The 21,051-nt window shown below is 44.3% G+C and overlaps 1 protein-coding gene across 2 annotated transcripts in view; it reads left to right on the forward strand.

Annotated features, from left to right (window-relative positions):
- The first annotated feature begins 10,837 nt into the window (after nt 1-10,837).
- Nucleotides 10,838-21,051, forward strand: part of LOC139405875 (semaphorin-3ab-like) — a 29,531-nt gene continuing 19,317 nt past the window's right edge. The window contains exons 1-2 of one of the 2 annotated variants that reach the window (XM_071148316.1): nt 10,838-11,201; nt 11,329-11,564. In XM_071148316.1, coding sequence (XP_071004417.1) covers nt 11,459-11,564 — 106 coding nt within the window. In that variant the 5' untranslated portion in view covers nt 10,838-11,201; nt 11,329-11,458. Of the gene's footprint in view, nt 11,565-21,051 lie in introns of both variants that reach the window. The other variant, XM_071148323.1, reaches the window with a different exon arrangement.

Genomic DNA, 21,051 nt, shown 5'->3' on the forward strand with positions numbered 1-21,051 from the left:
GAAGGTTTTGATGCCACGCTCTTTGGGAGAGAAGCTGCCCGAAAGCTAATCCAGCTCCAGCAGGACGACAGCAGAGTGGCTATATGGTGTATTTCTGCACGTTGGCAGCGGAGAGTTTGTGGAACCAGGAAGCACTGTTCTTTTGGTCATTTTGTGTCCTCTTGCCCAGTAAAAGACCAGGCTCACCGGTAGGAGCGAGTACTCTGGTGGGCCATATGAAGAAGTTCTCTGCTTCCCTTGCTCATACACCTTTTCATGTTATTCTGCTGTGGGGAAACAAGTCCAAATCTCTTCGGGTCCTCATTGACTCAAGGGTTGATGAGAGCTTTTTGGACGCCACACTGGCTTCCGAGCTGAACAACCCCACTCAGCACCTCTCCATTCACATGGATATTCGCGTGCTGGATGGGCGCTCTATAGGTCAGGCCACCCATAACACCACTCCCATCAACCTACGTGTGTCAGGGAATCACAGCGAGACTATTCTGCTCATCAAGCCCTCCCAGATTCCCATGGTTTTGGGATTCTCCTGGCTCCAGCGACACAGTCCCCTCAACAACTGGTCTACGGGTGCTATCATGGGTTGGAGTCCATTCTGCCATGCCCATTGTCTGAAGTCGGCGCAACCTGTCCCGGGACGTCTTTATGGGGGCTTGGAAGTTGCCCCGGACCTCTCTGCCATTCACGCAGAGTACCAGGACCTCTGGGAGGTGTTCAGCAAGTCCCCGGCCACTTCCCTTCCTCCGCACCACCCCTATGACTGCGGGATTGCCTTTCTCCCTAGCACCACGCTGCCCTGGGGACATCTGTACTCTCTGTCCGGACCAGAAACCAAGGCTATGGAGACCTACATTGGTGACTCCCTAGCTACAGGATTTATCGGTCCCTCTCGCTGGCGCAGGTTTCTTCTTTGTGGAGAAAAAGGACAAGACCCTGCACCCATGTATTGACTACCGGGGACTCAATGACATTACTGTGAAGAACCGTTATCCGCTACAACTAATTTCCTCGGCCTTCGAGTCACTCCATGGGGCCACTGTTTTCTCCAAGCTGGATCTACGAAACGCCTACCACCTGGTGCGGATATGAGAAGTGGACGAGTGAAAGACCGCCTTCAACACGGCCAGCGGCCACTACGAATATCTGGTCATGCCCTTTGGCCTCAACAATGCCCATGCCATGTTCCAGACTCTGGTGAATGAAATTCTCCACGACATGCTGAACCGTTTGTCTTCGTCTACATTGATGACATCCTCGTCTTCTCCAGCTCCCCCAATGAACACGTGGTCCACGTCAGGTTTTGCAATGCCTTCTGGATAACAAGTTGTTTGTTAAGGCGGAAAAGTGTGAGTTCCATCGCTCCACCATTCCCTTTCTGGGCCACATCATCTCTGCTGGGAGTGTCCAGATTGATCCCGAGAAGATGAGAGCGGTGGTGGATTGGCCTCAGGCTACGTTCACGGTTAAGCTGCATCCCTGCGCCTTCTTCTCCCACCGCCTCAGCACCACGGAGAGGAACTACGATGTTGGGAATCAAGTGCTTCTCGCGGTGATGTTTATTCACGGCCACGCAAGTTCGTTGTACAAAACCTTTCCTTTTATACTAGCTCCTTACGCACATACGTTTGCACAAAAACAGAATTCATACACACATACATTACACAAACAGTAGGTATCCTACGCACATACTGTATCAATACCCAGCTGACAAAGATTAGGGACCGTGAGAAGCACTCCCTGTCCTTTCCCAAATCTCTGTGGCCCCTAGACAAGGTCGGCAGTGAATCTTGATCAGACAGTCTGTGTTTAAGATACTACAGAGACATATTGTACAGATATATTGTTTTACCCTAATTCTGACTAAAACTACACACATCATTTATTATAATTTTACTGACAGACTACACACATCATTAATAATAATTTGATGATTCCAAAGTATTTCATTGATGATTCTAATCAATTACATACAATTATATAGTTGCAGGGTAGAACATTCTAATCATTCATTTAAACATATAAATTCCATCAACAATCACCGGGCTCTCGTCGGACCCTGGCCTTCGTGTGACAACACTTTTGGTGGCCTACTTTGTTTCCGGATGTTGCCATGTTTGTCGCCACATGCACAGTCTGCGCACAGAACAAGACTCCTCGGCAAGCTCTGGCTGGTCTTCTCCAACCACTGCCTGTTCCTCACCCTGATCAGTTTCACCTGTCTTTGTGATTGTCTCCACCCCCCTCCAGGTGTCGCCAATCTTCCCCATTATCCCCTGTGTATTTCTACCTGTGTTCTCTGTTTGTCTGTTGCCAATTCGTCTTGTTTGTCAAGTCAACCAGTGTTTTGTGTCTCAGCTCCTGCTTTCCCAGTCTCTCTTTTTTTTCTCACCCTCCAGGTTTTGACCCTTGCCTGTCCTGACTCTGAGCCTGCCTGCCTGACCACTCTGCCTGCCCCTGACCCTGAGCCTGCCTGCCGACCTGTACCTTTGCCCACCTCTGGATTATTGACCTCCCCCTACCCTGAGCCTGCCTGCCGTCCAGTACAATTGCCCCACCTCTGGTTTACTGACCCCTGCCTGCCTTGACTTGTCTATTGCCTGCCCCTGTTGAATTATTAAAACATTGTTACCTTACCTTCATACCTGATAATATGTTTCTTCTCAGGTATATCACACACACAAATATATACACACACACACACAAACTCATCTCCAATCATATTATTCATAGCTAGGCACTCGTTTTTATTATTTTGGTTTTGACCCTATCCCACAACGTTAACCAATTGGAATTAATGGGGTATTTATTTTTGGTAAAAACTGACATTTGACATTGAAATGACTAAAACCAAATTGAAACTGTGTAAAAATGACCTACAGTATATTTATAGTCTCTTCACTCTGTCCAGCTTGCTAACAGTGATACAAATTAATGCTAGACAGTCAGGGAGCATCGAAAATTCCAAAAGTGATGGATATGGGACTATTTTATTAAAAATTTGGACGGCAACGAAATGTAATACATTTTAAGTGCACCCCACTGGACCTCGATGAAAACCGAATGCGGGGGGGAATGACATCCTTGGCCTAAACTTAACCTTTGAGTTGTTTCTGTTTTAACTCTATCCCAAACCTTAACCCTTAAGTTAACCAAATCGGAATGAACGCCTAAACTGTAATTAACCGTCAAGACGCAATGTTTATCCACCCTGGACAAACGTGTATATTGAAGTCAGACCGTGTCAGGCCATGAGATCTTGTTGCCAGCCCTGTGGAGTGGAGAGAGAACAGAGGGGAGGGGAGAGAGTGGAGTGGAGACAGAACAGAGGGGAGGGGAGAGAGTGGAGTGGAGACAGAACAGAGGGGAGGGGAGAGAGTGGAGTGGAGAGAGAACAGAGGGGAGGGGAGAGAGTGGAGTGGAGACAGAACAGAGGGAAGGGGAGAGAGTGGAGTGGAGACAGAACAGAGGGGAGGGGAGAGAGTGGAGTGGAGACAGAACAGAGGGGAGGGGAGAGAGTGGAGTGGAGTGGAGAGAGAACAGAGGGGAGGGGAGAGAGTGGAGTGGAGAGAGAACAGAGGGGAGGGGAGAGAGTGGAGTGGAGACAGAACAGAGGGGAGGGGAGAGAGTGGAATGGAGAGAGAACAGAGGGGAGGGGAGAGAGTGGAGTGGAGAGAGAACAGAGGGGAGGGGAGAGAGTGGAGTGGAGTGGAGAGAGAACAGAGGGGAGGGGAGAGAGTGGAGTGGAGTGGAGAGAGAACAGAGGGGAGGGGAGAGAGTGGAGTGGAGACAGAACAGAGGGGAGGGGAGAGAGTGGAGTGGAGACAGAACAGAGGGGAGGGGAGAGAGTGGAATGGAGAGAGAACAGAGGGGAGGGGAGAGAGTGGAGTGGAGAGAGAACAGAGGGGAGGGGAGAGAGTGAAGTGGAGAGAGAACAGAGGGGAGGGGAGAGAGTGGAGTGGAGAGAGAACAGAGGGGAGGGGAGAGAGTGGAGTGGAGACAGAACAGAGGGGAGGGGAGAGAGTGGAGTGGAGAGAGAACAGAGGGGAGGGGAGAGAGTGGAGTGGAGACAGAACAGAGGGGAGGGGAGAGAGTGGAGTGGAGAGAGAACAGAGGGGAGGGGAGAGAGTGGAGTGGAGAGAGAACAGAGGGGAGGGGAGAGAGTGGAGTGGAGACAGAACAGAGGGGAGGGGAGAGAGTGGAGTGGAGAGAGAACAGAGGGGAGGGGAGAGAGTGGAGTGGAGACAGAACAGAGGGGAGGGGAGAGAGTGGAGTGGAGGAAAAAGAAGAGATGGCTATTCTGAGTCAGATGGGGTAACAGAGCTGGTCTGGATGGGGGTCAGGTCTTAAGTGGGGTGGGGGAAGAGAGATCTGAGAGTTAGGAGTGCATGTGTGGACATGGGGTGGGGCGATGGAGGTGGTATTGTTTGAAAAGGCCTGAGTGAGCTCTGATGGGGTTATCCGGACTCCCAGTGGGTATCAACAGAACCTCTCCACTAACACCCAATCCCTAACAATACCACAAGCACCCCACTGCATAATAAACTCAAACCCTTCCCCCTCTCACTCCAGAAATATATGAGTTTTAAGCTCTCCAGTCCTTTGAGGTCGTCAGACCACTTCAAGTCCTCTTTGTATTAACACCATTATTTAGTGGATGTGACCGTTTATATTTAGTAGCTCTCTGATAACCCATAAACCCACAGGAGACTGTCTGAAGACTGAAAGACAAACTGGACTAATGTAATGCAGTGTGTTTCTGAACAGTAGAGGAGCTGAAAAGAAAGGCAGAGGAGGCTAATATTCTGGGTTTTACAAAGGCTGTGAAGATGAAATCAGACACTGTGACCGAGTGAAGGAGAGAGCGAAGGAGAGAGAGAGAAAGTTTGTGTCAGATTCAGGGGATTTGATAGCACCGGAGAGAGGAGTGGAGAAATGAGGAGAGGAATGGAGAGAAAAGTGAAGAGAGGGGTAATGGAACAGGATAGAGAGAGAGAGAGAGATCGAGAGGAGTGGAGGGGTGATGGGTGGGTGAGGAGTAGAGAGAGGTGGAAAGATAAGAGGGGGAGAGTTAAGACATGCGGAGGAGAGGTGTAGAAAAGGGATGAAATGAGATGAGTGGAGATATGGTTTGAGAGATGGAGAAGAGTTGAAGAGGTGACGGGAGTAGGAGAGTGAGGAGTGGAGGACTCTTAAGTTGTCCTAAATACATTCCCTAACAGGATGGAATGGTCAATGCTAGCAGTGAAGAATTTCAAACACAACCATTTGTTTCCTCTGTAGCTTTCTGAAGCTTGTTTATTATGCTGTCGCCCATCACTACTTTTCTAACAAACTGATATCCTTCCATTAGATAGAATTACATTTCAATCAGAGTTGTCAAGAGATGGGAAAGAAGACAGTGTTTTTTATCAATCTCAAGTGGGCCACTCACCAGTCATCTACCTCAACAATAGTCCTGTCTGGCTTCATAACCTGGTCTCAGAGCATTTCATATTATTATGTAAGTAAATTAGCAACCCTCCATTTAGTATGATATGCTACTTTTTGTGTGGTATGTATTAATTTGTGGAAGTCCATCACCAATTTCATGTGATATGTTTTGAATTACAATTTGTATTATATGTTATACATTTGTAAAATGTGCACTGTTACGAATTTCCAAAATGTACTATATGTTACAAACGTGCAAAGCCTATGATAGGTTACAAATTATATCTAGGTGGGTATGTGTGTGTGTGCGTGCGTGCATGCGTGCGTGAGCGTGTGTGTGTGCGTGTGTGAACAGTCTCCAAATCTACATCACCATAACCATGTTTCCACCCACTTCAGTAGGGGATTAGTTCTGCTGTTCTCAGTGTTTCTAAATGGGTCATTATACACTTTGCTATGTTAGTGGTCACTACCATCAGCCCTGGGTCTAGACCAGACACATAGAACTACAATGACTAAAACACACATCTCCATTCAAAGTTACACTCTGTGGTGGATAGACCACTGATGGCCAGATGTGCAATTTCAAATGTTGAGTTGGTTAAATTCAGAATTCTGTGCCACTACATAATTCAGTGTCTTGCTCATTGTTTAAAAGAGTCAATAATTCTAATATTGGGTGTGAAATGATTTGGATTTCAGGGTTCTGTCTGTTCTACCAGTCCTGAGTCATGGCCAGAGCATCCACACTAGAACTCATTATCATTCAGTAGAGAAGGGAGACGGCTTACTAACTGTCAGATGTTTGTCAGCGAGTGACATCCCACTTTACACACTTTAAGAGGAAAGACAATTGGCCAAGTTCTGTTATAATCTCCACCCGGCACAGCCAGAAGAGGACTGGCCACCCCTCATAGCCTGGTTCCTCTCTAGGTTTCTTCCTAGGTTCTGGTCTTTCTAGGGAGTTTTTCCTAGCCACCATGCTTCTACACCTGCATTGCTTGCTGTTTGGGATTTTAGGCTGGGTTTCTGTACAGCACTTTGTGACATCAGCTGATGTAAGAAGGGCTTTATAAATAAATTTGATTGATTGATCGAATAGTCCTCTTGATGAGTCTATGATTGATGACTCTGTTTATGGCTTTTACGTGTGTTGATTGATAGTGTTAATTCTAACTTCCCTGTTTTAACCTCACTTGTTTGTGAAAACTGGGCAATAACGGTTGTGGGAAATAACAAAACCGTATGTGATAGTTAAGGCTTTAATCTTTGAATTGTGATAATATGAAATTGATTGTGTCTGGTAACTTTTGGTATGGAATATGTATGTCTCATGTAACTGTTATAGCAGTGTACATGGACCAAACAGTGGTCCTGTCCATTTGACCTGAGTTCAAAAGGTCATGTGATCAGCTCAGTGAGCTCTTATAACAACAACAGTGTTCTAGATGACTTCTTCGAACTTCCTTGTGTGACTGTGGGTGTGGGAATATATGTCAGACAGAGAGAGATATGGGGAGCATGGTATATTTCTCTATGTGATCAGGCACCAAGTGTCTGAGAAGTATACCCTACTGTAGTGGAAACTTAAATTAATTTCATATGTACTGTATACATCTATTACATTTTTCATTGTGATGGATGGAGCCAATCACTCACACAATATACACATACAGTATTTGTCTGTCTTAGCATGAACCACGATTAATCAATTTCATAATGTTGTTTAAACCTGTGATCTTTGATGTCCTGATAAGCACAATGAAACACACGAAGAGCACAGTTGAGGAGTGGGACATTGCGCATTGATGACTTGCTGGATATAAAGTCTCCTATGAAACCTGGATAGGAGAGTCCTTCAACACTGAGTTCTCAGAAAAACACAGAGGGTAAGTTTTGTTGTCACACCGTCAGCTGACCGCTTTGGGCACCGATGAGATTGTGTAACCACTATCACCACCAAGTCTTGATGAAAGATAGGTTATTAGATATCCATGACTGCTTGAATGCAAAGTAAACATTTTGTTGCTCTAGCCAGACCGTTTGACCTACGCTGAACTCATAAGAGAAACTGAGTAATCTACAAAGAAATGTCTGGTGCTTCAAAGCAGTCAACCACACAATTTCCTGGTAGGCTTGAAGGTCCTTAATTTAAGTAATATCAGGGTAATTTAGAGTTCAATGCTGCATTTATGAAAAAGTATTATTTGTCAAGACACTCTAGGTTCTAGGTACCACAAATACAAAACCTTCACAGCAGTGGATTACAGTGTTTAGTAATTTATCACCATCTCAACGCAACTCTACAATGATATGCCAGTACTTGTACATTTATAATAGTTTGAACCTTTACCTTAATATTTCATTTTTGTGTCAAAATAAAGTTTTAACTAACCATTACAGATTGACTCTAGGTACAGTACAGTAAGCATTGGCAGCAGATTATAGCAAGCCCTGCCAAGTGATCTCAGTAGGATTAATATAAATTATAATGTCTGACTGTAGGGAGAGGGACCTCGCAGAGATGGAGAGAGAGAAACAGATTTAGAACTGTTGCAGGGAGAAATGTGAAAAGGGGGAAGAGGGGGGATAGGGATCGAGAGGTGGAAGAGAAAAGACTGACAACCGCTGATGGAGGGAAGGGAGGAGGGAGAAAGGAAGGAGGGAGGATGAGATAGAGGGAGGGAGAGATAGAGGAATGACAGGTGAGGGGTTTAGAGATGGAAAGGGAAGTAGAGGTGTGAGACAGGTCAGAACAGATGTGAACACATTAGACATGTCAGGACCCGCTGACACTATAGAGTGACATTATTTAGCTTAACATTATTTGATTTTGTCTTCTTTCTAGTGTCTCTGTGTTTACAATTATTGTACATAGATTTAGAAGATATACTGTACATAAAAAAATGCTGGGTTAAAAACAACCCAGCGCTGGGTAAATAGTGGATAGATCACATGTCAGTTGGGATATTGAGCAATGATCAGTGGTGTAATGTACTCAAGAAAAAATACTTCAAAGTACTACTTAAGTAGTTGTTTTGGGTATCTGTACTTTACTATTTATATTTTTGATTCATTTTACTTTTACTTCACTACATTCCTAAAGAAAATAATGTTATTTTTAAATCTATACATTTTCCCTGACACCCAAAAATACTCGTTACATTTCGAATGCTTATCAGTGCGGGAAAATGTTCCTATTCATACACTTTTCAAAGAACATCCCTGATCATCCCTACTGCCTCTGATCTGGTGGGCTGACTAAACACAAATGCTTTGATTGTAAATTAGTGTTGGAGTGTGCCCCTGGGTATCCGTAAATTAAAAAAACAAGAAAATTGTGTTGTCTGGTTTGCTTAATGTAAGGAATGTGAAATAATATATACTTTTACTTTTGATACATAAGTATATTTTAGCAATTACATTTACTTTTGATACCTAAGTATATTTAAAGCCAAATACTTTCAATGTTTACTCACCTAGTGTTTTACTGGGTGACTTTCACTTTTACTTGAGTCATTTTCTATTAAGGTATCTTTACATTTACTCAAGTATGATCATTGGGTAATTTTTCCACCACTGGCTATGATCAACCAGGTCAGATTAGAAGACTGGAGGTGTGGCTTAGTAAGGGCGTGGCTTTCAGCTAGTTATTTTTTTGCTACCCGTGAGAGTAAATGTCATTCCGCTTAATTTGTTCTGTTGTATTGTCAGACAAATAAAGTTTGAGCACTGACATGTTGGTAGCTTATTGAGGTTTCCTTCCACCTGTATTTGTGGACTTTCCACCATTCTTCTCTGCCGATCCTCCAAAGCTCTGCCAGGTTGTATGGGGAGAGTCGCTGCACAGCTATTTTCAGGACTCTCCAGAGATTTTTGAATTCCGGACTCGGCTGGGCCACTCAAGGACAATCAGAGAATTGTCCCGAAGCCACTCCTGCGTTGTCTTGGCTGTGTGCTTAGGATTGTTGTCTTGTTGGAAGGTGAACCTTCGCCCCCAGTCTGAGGTCCTGAGCGCTCTGGAGCACGTTTTCATCAAGGATCTCTCTGTACTTTGCTCTGTTCATCTATCCCTTGATCCTGACAAGTCTCACAGTGCATGCCGCTGAAAAACATCTCCACAACATGATGCTGCCACCACCATGCTTCACTGTAGGGATGATGGTGCCATGCCAGGTGTGTGCCATTCCAAATCATGTCCAATCAATTTAATTACCACAGGTGGACTCCAATCAAGATGTAGAAACATCTCAAGGATGATTAATGGAAACAGGCTGCACCTGAGCTCAATTTAGAATCTCATAGCAAAGGGTCTGAAAATGTTTTTATAAAAAAAATATATATTTTCACTTTGTAGTTATGGAGTATTGTGTGTAGATTGATTAGGGGGAAAAATAGGTTAATCCATTTTAGAATAAAGCTGTAACGTAACAAAATGTGGAAAAAGAGAAGGGGTCTGAATACTTTCCGAAGGAGCTGTATTTCACCATAATGCCATGATGTTATCCACTGACACTACTGCTTTGTAATGTCAATAAACAAATCCTATACACAACAAAGAGTAAAACGTAAATAAGTAGAAACATTTGTATCCCCTAATCTGAAACATGTTTTAAGGGATAAATGGTTGATTAAAGCCAGATAAGACCTGAGCTTCATTCTAATGGTAATGTTTTCACAGGACAGTAATCTAATGCTGAGTCCATTCTCCAAGCTTCTGGCCTACAGCCCACTGCAACTACCGTAGCAATCTGTCCTTATTACAATAGCACTAGCTACCTCTCTCGCTCTTTCAAGGACAGTGAAGTCCTTGGCCCTGTTTTGCAAGGCTGACCAGTAAATTGTGTGTTTGGCTGCGAAACAGTAACAGTGGTGTGTCCAGCTAGCCAGGCCTGTAGAGGCTGTATGGGACTCATTCAGATGGTTATTGTGGAGCATTGAGACTGTTGACTGATCTGGAAAGGACATGTCTACTATTCATTATACCAGTGACCTAATGTCCTGGTAGTGGTACTGATAGAGTCCTGCTGTCAATGATATATCAAGATAGGGTAGGTCTCCCCAGGTAGAACCGAGCATTGGGAGAAGGAGAGTAGCAGAGGTCAAGCGTAGAGGAATAGAGCAATCTGAGGTAAAACAGTAGAGCTCATTGTAGAAAATAAACAGTCACAACCTCTCCGTTACAGCGTTCAATTACAGCACAGCATTCAATTTAAGCACTCCGCTCTACTATTCTCTATGCTTTACTGCTCCTCTCTTACTCACTCTGCCCTCCTTCTTTCCCTCTCTCTTTCTCTCTCCCTCCTCTCTCTTTCACTCTTGCAGCTCTCTCGCTCTCTCACACTTTCCCGTGCTCTACCCACCTCCCCCCCTCTGGCTGTGCTGGCTCCCTCAGCTGCTTTCATTTGCCCTGTGTGCAGTGTGCAGTGTGGACAGGGCTAGGCTGAGCTGGGCTGTGTTGAAGACATATAGTGGATCTGTATAGTGAATTTGTGAGAACTACAGAAGGAGTGTCTCAGTAAAGACTCTGTTTCCCAAACTAATTGGATTAGGAACTGGAACATACTGGACCAGTTTTTCTACACTAACTTAAGACAGAGCTCTAAGCAAGGGGAGGCTCGAAGAGAGAAAATAGAAAACCATACAGAAAGTCAACACTGGAGAACTGCTGGAGCAGAGACCCACGTCAAGGCTGATCTCTAGCCCCTCACTCACCCTGGGATCGGTATGGTGGGACTCCTCCTGCCTCTGACCTCCAACACTGGGGTGATGTGAGTCTGCTGTGTGGTTCCTGTTTAGCTCAGTTCAGTCCCAGTTAGTTACGTTTGGCTCAGTTCTGTTTGACTTCCTTAGGCTGGCCCTTTATGACACTGACCCATACCCCTGCTGCATTTGCAGGTTCTGTGTCTCTGGAACCCCTGACCCCTAACCCCTGAACCTAGGACAGATTCTGGTAAGGCTTTGCGAATTACTGTCTTCTGGAGGACTGGTGCTTCAGGGACCTGTCTGGCCTCTTCTCCCTTGGATCATGGCCTCTCTCTGGGGCACGGTGGTGCTGCTGTGTGGGGTGGTGGCTCTCTCTGGAGCCCAACAGAAAAAGAGCAATGTTCCCCGGCTAAAACTCTCTTACAAAGGTCAGTCCACCTTACTCTGACATTTACTATACCATGTTCCTTTCCTATTTCTCCTATTACTCTACAAGAAGAATCCTCCATGCTTACTGTCTTCTCACCAACTGCTCTCTATGTTTACTTGTCTGTATGCATGTCTGGCAGGGACAACGGTTTCTGTGGCTGTTTGTATTGAGAAAGAGCAGAAGCAGAATTGATATGATGTTGTTGTTTCTATTTGAGACCTATATAGGCTATAGGTTGAAATATAGCAGGACTCATGTCTAATATGTGTGTCAAGATAAAGTGCCACCCTTATTTCAGTGATGTTGTTTGGTTGCTTTTAGATAGTGTATAGTAGTGGCTTTATAAAGCACATTTTGAGCACAACCATAATCTAGTTGCAATAACTTTATTTTTTCCTAAAAATGAGAGATGCATGTTTGGTATGATCGTTATTGAATAAAACATTTAATGTATAGCCTATGCACTCTGCACCATATGTTTGTATGTATCTATGTATCTCCCAGCTCTGGGAGATATCCACCTTTTCCTCTGTGTGGTATAAGTCAGGTGGAACTGAACGATCTCTTATTTCATAGAATACTTTATCAGAGCATCCACATAATCAGCTATGCGTATGAGTGTACAGTACTATCTTTTCTCTATTGTTGTCTAGTAATCAGAGATGATATAGTCTGACTTGCCAGTGGTTAAGTGAAGTATCACTCATCTATCTATCCTTCTCTCCCTCTTGTTTTCGTGGCTGTCGTTTTTCCGCTCTGTCGTTCCCTGCATGGTAATTATGGTGAGGATGAACGGTGTAAGTCTGTCTCAACAGATGGCTCTCCCAAACAGAGACGTTTCTCTCTCAGCACCATCACACTCATAATTACGCATACACTCACTCACTCACACACACACACACACACACACACACACACTCACACACACACACACACACACACACACACACACACACACACACACACACATTCTCTCTCTCTCTCTCTCTTTCTCTCTCTCTCTCTCTCTCTCTCTCTCTCTCTCTCTCTCTCTCACAAGCACACATGTACAAACACACATGCATGCACGATCACATGCACTTTGGCCATCTGTAGGTAATGATACCTGTGTGTGTATGTATCAGTCATCTCTAAATCACTAGCCTTCTGGGCTTTCTCTATTATACCACGGCACTGCACAGAACTACAGAAACACAACATGGCGAAATTTTGCAGAGCCACATAGGCACAGAAGCACAGAACTGCACAGAGCTCAGGGTAGAATGTCAGTCTCTGATATGGATCCGATCATACTGACTGTTTAATTATGATTATAGGCTTAAACGCTGCTGTGGATAAAAGCTAAATGACTTTATATTGCTAAACATTTGTGGGGCGTGTAGAAAACCAACCTGACCCCTACAGGTGGCACTCAGCACAAACACACACACACACACACACACACACACACACACACACACACACACACACACACACACACACACACACACACACACACACACACACACACACACACACACACACACCCAACCTTAACTCTAACTGCAGAGGGCAATAGGACAGGGGGTCAGTGAAGGGGTGAGAAGCATGGTGGAAGTATGGCAATAGCCTCCTTACCTTAACATGGTCCAACTGTAACAACAGCAGGCCAGCAGGACTATAAGACTGCAGGGCAGCAGAGGGACAGGGTAGAGAAAGATATATCACTGGTCGCCTGAGGCGAGATTTTAATGGATTTCTGTACAGTGGCAGGGACATAGGAACTTAAGCTTAGCTGTACAGTATGTCATACATGTGTCCTAGCCAGGAAAAGTGGAGGGCATATTGTTAAGTGTCTGGGAAATAGAGGAAGACAAAAGGAGAGTTTGAAGGAGAAGAAATGCGAGGGAAGGAGAGTGAAAGAGAGGGTACTTTAGTTTCATGGCCAGTGAGGGGACTTCCAGGAGCTCTGTCTCTGTCAGACCTATCCACCCCTTTGACACCCACAGCCAAGACACACGCAGATACACACACACACACACACACACAAACACACACACACACACACACACACACACACACACACACACACACACACACACACACACACACACACACACACACACACACACACACACACACTAAAACTCTCTCCTGCCCCCTTTCTCCCATGTTTCTCTACCCTTCTCTCTCTCCTCCTGAGGTCATGTACATCTTAGTAGTAATGTTATCCACTGGTTTGTCTGAGTCTGAATAGACTTTTAATCAGAGCATGGAATGAGGGAGGTTAATTTCAAATGTTTAATATATAAGTATGTTTATTTGTCTATGCTTTACCCATCAGTATCCCACAGAGACAGATGACATGCTGAAATATGCTTGTGTGAAGCCTGGTGTTGTGGACAGTGACTAGGGAACATACAGAGAAGGAACTGCCAGATGAGTCATAATAGCCTGGAAGTAAAGCAGCATTGAGAGCCAAATTTGAAATGGAATACATTGAATACATGGAGCATTAAAACATGATTTCAATGGTCACCATTCATGTAATACATGAAATCTATACATCTCATGGTAGTCGGGAGCTATTTTATAGTTTTGTCAAGGGTATATTATTTTGACATTTTAATTGTATAGCAACCCTATGCTTGACGTGACTGTTATGGGAAGAGTTACAATATTGCCTGTTCAGGGACAGAACGACAGATTTGTACCTTGTCAGCTCGGGGGTTCGAACTTGCAACCTTCCGGTTACTAGTCCAACGCTCTAACCACTAGGCTACCCTGCCGCCCCATTTAGCAGACACCTTTAACCAGAGCGACTTACAGTTAGTACATTCATCTTAAAATAGCTAGGTGTTACTCGTTTTGCTTGACCGCGAGAATCACACGTTCTTTCAAGTTTCGCAATGTATGTTCTGAAAGTTTGCATTAAAGTAAAGTGTATAGGCTATTACATATCAGTGGAGGAGCCTATAGGCCTACTATAAAAAACATCTAAACGAACTGATTGGATCCCCCTCACCTACTGAACGAACGTACTATACAGAGCAGAGCACGCAACATGATCTCCACCCCAGACCACCAGGTCAGAGAAAACAGACAATTAAATGGAGGACATTCATCCCAGGGGCTATCACTATTATAAACAATTCCCCATGTGGGCAGGTGTGGGGTGGGGTAGGAGGGTAGGAAAGGTATCTGCCTGACTTTTCCTATTGTTTGTTTCCTGTTGTGTTTCCTATATACGTTGTTTAGGCCTATGTGATGTGTTAGAAGTGGTATGATTTCCTCTTGTAGGACAAAAGTGAATCTGAATCGGAATTGGTTTTACTTTTCCATCACATGAACGTCATGATGCAAATGCATTGATATAGTTTTATTCAATCAATGAATCAAAGTTTAATGCTGGAATTATTTTCTCCTTCATGGCATGAGGAGTGATAGCTCATGAACTGAAGAGAATTTAGGCCTATGCCATAAGATTGATTGCCTTCCTGCTCTCGTTGATATGTTTTACACCTTCCCAATTCAGACCCAAACACACATTTGAGTGACTTCATTATCATAATGTGGGATGTGATGGGTATATGGTCTTTAAAGTTAGGAAATAAGAATCTCAACCTACAGCGGTCAAATGATTTGGCATTATGTCACGCCCTGACCTTAGAGAGCCTTTTTATTTCTCTATTTGGTTAGGTTGAGGTGTGATTTGGGTGGGCATTCTAGTTTTCCTATTTCTTTGTTTGGCCTGGTATGGTTCCCAATCAGAAGCAGCTGTCTATCGTTGTCTCTGATTGGGGATCATACTTAGGCAGCCTTTTTTCCCCCTTTAGTTTGTGGGATATTGATTTTGTATAGGTGCTGTGTAGCCTGCAGAACTTTGCGTTCGTTTTTTTGTTTGTTTTGTTTTTCGGTATTTAAATAAAGTAAGATGTTCGCCTATTACGCTGCACCTTGGTCTAATTCATCCAACGAACGTAACACATAAATATAAATAAGCACCAAACATTTTAAAAAGTGTAAAATATTAGTGGGAATATGTCCATGATAAAGACAGTAGGATATAATTAGATAAATTAAAAAATATATGATTTGAGATGCAGCCACCACTTGACTGTGGGTTGCTATTTCTAAAATCAATATGGACAGCGCCCGGTGCTGAAAGTTGAGTAGACAAATTAGCAAGAGGGTTTTGTTGGATCACTAAGAAATAAGAGGTATAGGTTTAGCTGTTTGACAGATTATTATGCAATTATGTTATCCATATATATGTTGACACAGCTATTTCTTCCAATACTGTTACCATGCACTCCTTAAAGAGGCCTACCTCCTTTCTGCGTCGGACTCGGGCCACATGTCTGGGGTGGTAAAATTCCGATGCTTAGATTCATAATGACATCTCAGATGTAATTATTTGAACACAGCGACAGTTGATTTGCAAACAAGACAAACTGGTTTGGCAGTTGAAAAATAAGGTAAGATTAATGTATTTTAATAGAGTAAGTAGGCCTATTCATGAATACATAGGTGGTTTTAACAATGTAATCAGATCAAAATTAACATGTTATTGTCAATGAATTGATTAGCCCACTAACCACGTGTTAAATGTGTAGTGTAGTGCTTTGAATTGGGTAGCTAGTAGGCTATTTGTTAATAGGTTAATTATGTTCTGGCGCACCGACTAGCTACAAACTCAGGAACAAATTGGCTGGAGGCCAAAACTAGTTGCCATCCCCTGTTATATATTTAAGTAAAGGGCATGAGGGGGTGTGGTATATGGCCTAAACACCACAGCTAAGGGCTGTTCTTATGCATGACACAACGCGGTGTACTTTTGTACGGCCGTTAGTCAAGGCATATTGGCCATATACCACAAAACTTTGAGGTGCCTTAATGCTATTATAAACTTATTATTAAAAAATCGAATCAAATCAAACTTTATTTGTCACATACAATAAGTGTAAACCTTACCGTGAAATGCCTACTTACAAGCCCTTAACCAACAGAAAATATTGACCAAATAAACTAAAGTAAAACAATAATAAAAAGTAATAATAACAAGGCTATATACAGGGGGTACCGGTACCAAGTCAGTGTGCAAAGGTACAGGTTAGTTGAGGTAATTTGTACATGTAGGTAGGGGTGAAGTGACTATGCATAGATAATAAACAGTGAGTAGCAGCAGTTTACAAAACAAATGGGGGCAGGTCATTGTTACTATTCTGGTGGCAATTTGATTAATGGCTTGGGGGTAGAAGCTGTTACGGAGCCTTTTGGTCCTAGACGTGGCACTCCGGTACCGTTTGCTGTGTGGTAGCAGAGAAAACAGTCTATGACTTGGGTGACTGGAGTCTCTGAGAATTTGATGGACATTCCTGTGACACAGCCAATTATATAGGTCCAGGATGCCAGGAAGCTTGGCATCAGTGATGTACTGGGCCGTACGCACTACCCTCTGTAGCGCCTTATGGTCAGATGCCGAGCAGTTTCCATACCAAGCGGTGATGCAACCGATCAGGATGCTCTCGATTGTGCAGCTGTAGAACTTTTGATCTGGGGACCCATGCCAAATCTTTTCAGTCTCCTGAGAGGGAAAAGGTTTTGTCGTGCCCTCCTCATTACTGTCTTGGTGTGTTTAAACCATAATAATTTGTTGGTGATGTGGAGACCAAGGAACTTGAAACTCTCGACCCGCTCAACTACAGTCCTGTTGAAGTTAATGGGGCCTGTTCGGCCTGCCTTTTCCTGTAGTCCACGATCAGCTCCTTTGTCTTGCTCACATTGTGGGAGAGGTTGTTGTCCTGGCACCACACGGCCAGTTCTCGGACCTCCTCCCTATAGGCTGTCTCATCGTTGTCGGTGATCAGGCCTACAACTGTTGTCTCATCAGCAAAATTAATGATGGTGTTGGAGTCGTGTTTGGCCACGCAGTCGTGGGTGAACAGGGAGTACAGGAGGGCAGTAAGTACACAACCCTGAGGGGCCACCGTGTTGAAGATCAGCGTGGCAGACATGTTGCTGCCTATCCTTACCACCTGGGGGCGGCCCACCAGTAGTCCAGGATCTAGTTGCAGAGGAAGGTGTTTAGTCCCGTGGTCCTGAGCTTAATGATGAGCTTCATGGGCACTATGATTTTTGAATGCTGAGCTGTAGTCGATGAACAGCATTCTCACATAGGTGTTCCTTTTGTCCAGGTGGGAAAGGGCGGTGTGGTGTGCGATTGAGATTGTGTAATCTGTGGATCTGTTGGGGCGGCATGCAAATTAGAGTGGGTCAAGGGTGTCTGGGAGGATGCTGTTGATGTGAGCCATGACCTGCCTTTCAAAGCACAGGTTACCTTTGCTTCCTTGGCCACAGGGACTACAGTATGGTGGTCTGCTTGAAACATGTAGGTATTACAGACTCGGCCAAGGAGAAGTTGAAAATGTCAGTGAAGAAACTTGCCAGTTGTTCCATGCAAGCTTTTTGTACACATCCTGGTTTGTGAATGTTGACCTGTTTAAAGTTTTTGAAAAGTTCTTGCTCACAGCCTTGCCACATCCGGCGAGGGTCAAAGCCAGTGTAGTAGGATTCAATCTTAATCCTGTGTTGACGCTTGTTTGATGGTTCGTCTGAGGGCATAGCGGGATTTCTAATCAGTGTCCGGATTAGTGTCTCCCTCCTTGAAAACGGCAGCTCTAGCCTTTAGCTCAACGCAGATGGTGCCTGTAACCCATGGCTTCTGGTTGGGATATGTACGTATGGTTACTGTGTGGACGACGACGTCAATGCACTTATTGATGAAGCCGATGACTGATATGGTATAGTCCTCAATGCCATTGGATGAATCACGAAACATAGTCCACTCAGTGCTAGCAAAACAGTCCTGTAGCATAGCATCCCCGTCTACTGACCACTTCCGTATTGAGCAAATCACTGGTACTTCCTGCTTTAGTTTTTGCTTGTAAGCAGGAATCAGGAGGATAGAATTGTGGTCAGATTTGCCAAATGGACAGCGGGGGAGAGCTTTGTATGCATCTCTGTGTGTGGAGTAAAGGTGTTCCAGAGATTTTTTCCCTCTGGTTGCACATGTGACATGCTGGTAAAAATTATGGTATAACTGATTTAAGTTTGCCTGCATTAAAGTCCCCGGCCACTAGGAGTGCTGGTTCTGGATGAGCATTTTCTTGTTTGTTTAATGGCCTTATAGAGTTGGTTGAGTGCGGTCTTAGTGCCAGCATTTGTCTGTGATGGTGAATGGACTGCTACGAATAATATAGATGAGAACTCTCTTGGTAGGTAGTGTGGTCTACAGCTTATCATAAGGTGCCTCAGGTGAGCAATATCTCATGACATTGGCAAATAGCTTCTTCTCTGTTCTGCCGGTGCATGGAAAATCCTGCCAGCTCTATATTATCTGTGTCATCGTTCAGCCACGACTCAGTGAAACGTAAGATATTACAATTTTTAAGGCACTAAGGCACTGCATCTCAGTGCTAGAGGCATCACTACAGACCCTGGTTCGATTCCAGGCTGTGTCACATCCGGCCGTGATTGGGAGTCCCATCTGGCTGTGCACAATTGGCCCAGCGTTGTCCGGGTTAGGCTTTGGCCGGTGTAAGCCATCATTGTAAATAATAATTTGTTCCTAACTGACTTGCGTAGTTAAATAAAGGTCAAATATAAAAATGTAGAACACTTCACTGTTCATTGTCTATACTCCACCCCTCAGACAGATAGAACCTGGAGTCTCTGTGTTGATATGATCAGGAGAAGCTTTATCTGCTGTTACCGAGCAAACACACACAGCCAGCCATGTGGATGTCAGCTGATCTATAACAACAAGGCCTTGAGATATAGGGCACCATACCATACAATACTGGCTCATATGTTTTATTGCTTAGATGTGCTTCTGATATTTTCTATCGCAGCACTTAAGTCTCCCTATGCCCTCCAGCCCAGAGACAAACAAAGAAAGAGAGAGACAGAGAGAGACAGAGAGACAGAGAGACAGAGACAGAGACAGAGAGAGAGAGAGAGAGAGAGAGAGAGAGAGAGAGAGAGAGAGAGAGAGAGAGAATGTAGGATCAAATAATTAATTTATAAAGGCCTCACATAAAATAAAGCTGTGTCTTAACTGAGAGTGTGAGACAGAGAGGGAGGAAGGTGGAGGATGAAGTGACTGGAGAACGGAAAGGCAGAGATGGAAAGAGAGAAAAGAGAAAGAGGCAAAAATAGATCGTTTGGGTGAGGGGTGACATGGAGAGCGCATTGAAATAAAATAGAGTGGGGAGGGTGGAGCATATTGCATCTGAGAGAGGGGGGAAGTTGAATGGAGAGTGTGGGAAAGGAAGAAACATGAATAGTGGGGATAGGGAAAGGTTAACAGCTGACATCTTGTGACCCCACTTCCCATATGTCTGTCTGTCTGTCTGTCTGTCTGTCTGTCTGTCTGTCTGTCTGTCTGTCTGTCTGTCTGTCTGTCTGTCTGTCTGTCTGGCCACCTGTTGTCCACCTGTCCGTCTCTCTTTCCAAATGAGCCCCTATGCAGAATGCGAATGAGTAGTGGGTCTAGGAGTTGATTCTGACCAGGAGGATACAGATAAGAGTTGCTGTGTGGATCCACATATGCTTAATCATGCATGTGTGTGTCTGTATGTCAGCAGTTGTCCCTGTTTATTTTTTTATAATCTCACTATACTCTGGTGAATGGTTTTCATGGATACTAGTCCCACACAAACACACCCACTCACCTGAGCTGTGTGTGGTGTGTGTTAAAATGGTGATTCCCGGACTGGCTCTCGACATGTCTGACACGCCATTGTTTATACGACAAGCAGGCTGGGAACTATGCAATTAGCTGCTTACTTTTCACACGGTGGATAGCATATACAGTAGGATTACAGTAACGCACACCTCTGTATCTTTGTTTGTTCAGGTGTGTGTGTATGTGTGTGTGTGTGTGTGTGTGTGTGTGTGTGTGTGCTTGGGGTGGGGTGGGGGGGTGGGGGGTAATGCTGGGGCGTGTGTAGGAGAGGAGTGCTTTCAATGAAAAGTGGGGTGTGTTTATGACAGAGCAGATGAAGGGCACTTGAGGGAATATGTTTCTAACTAGAAGCAGGCAGTCTCTCTCTCTCCCCTCTCTCTTTATCTCTCCCCCTCCGTCTCTTATTCTGTCACTCTTGTCTTTCTACTTCCTTTGCACATTTTCCCTTACATTGCCTTTTTCTTAAACTGCATGCATATCCATCTCTCTCTTCTTTTACTTTGTCCACTTCTCTCCTCTTTTCCTCCCCCATGTTCTTTCCCTTCTCCTCTCTCGCTCCTCCCTCCCAGGGGTTCTGACATATAAACACACTTCAGATAGGGGGGCATTCTCCCTGCTGAAACATTCATGATGCACACATGTATTTATTCCCAGAGAGAGAGAGACATAAAAGAGAGACAGAGAGACAGAGAGAGATAACGATACAGATACTGCACTGCCAATAGTTGAAGTTTCAATAGTTTCTGAGAATTCCACT

Source organism: Oncorhynchus clarkii, chromosome 1 (genome assembly GCF_045791955.1).
Source record: "Oncorhynchus clarkii lewisi isolate Uvic-CL-2024 chromosome 1, UVic_Ocla_1.0, whole genome shotgun sequence".
NCBI classification, from domain to species: Eukaryota; Metazoa; Chordata; class Actinopteri; order Salmoniformes; family Salmonidae; genus Oncorhynchus; species Oncorhynchus clarkii.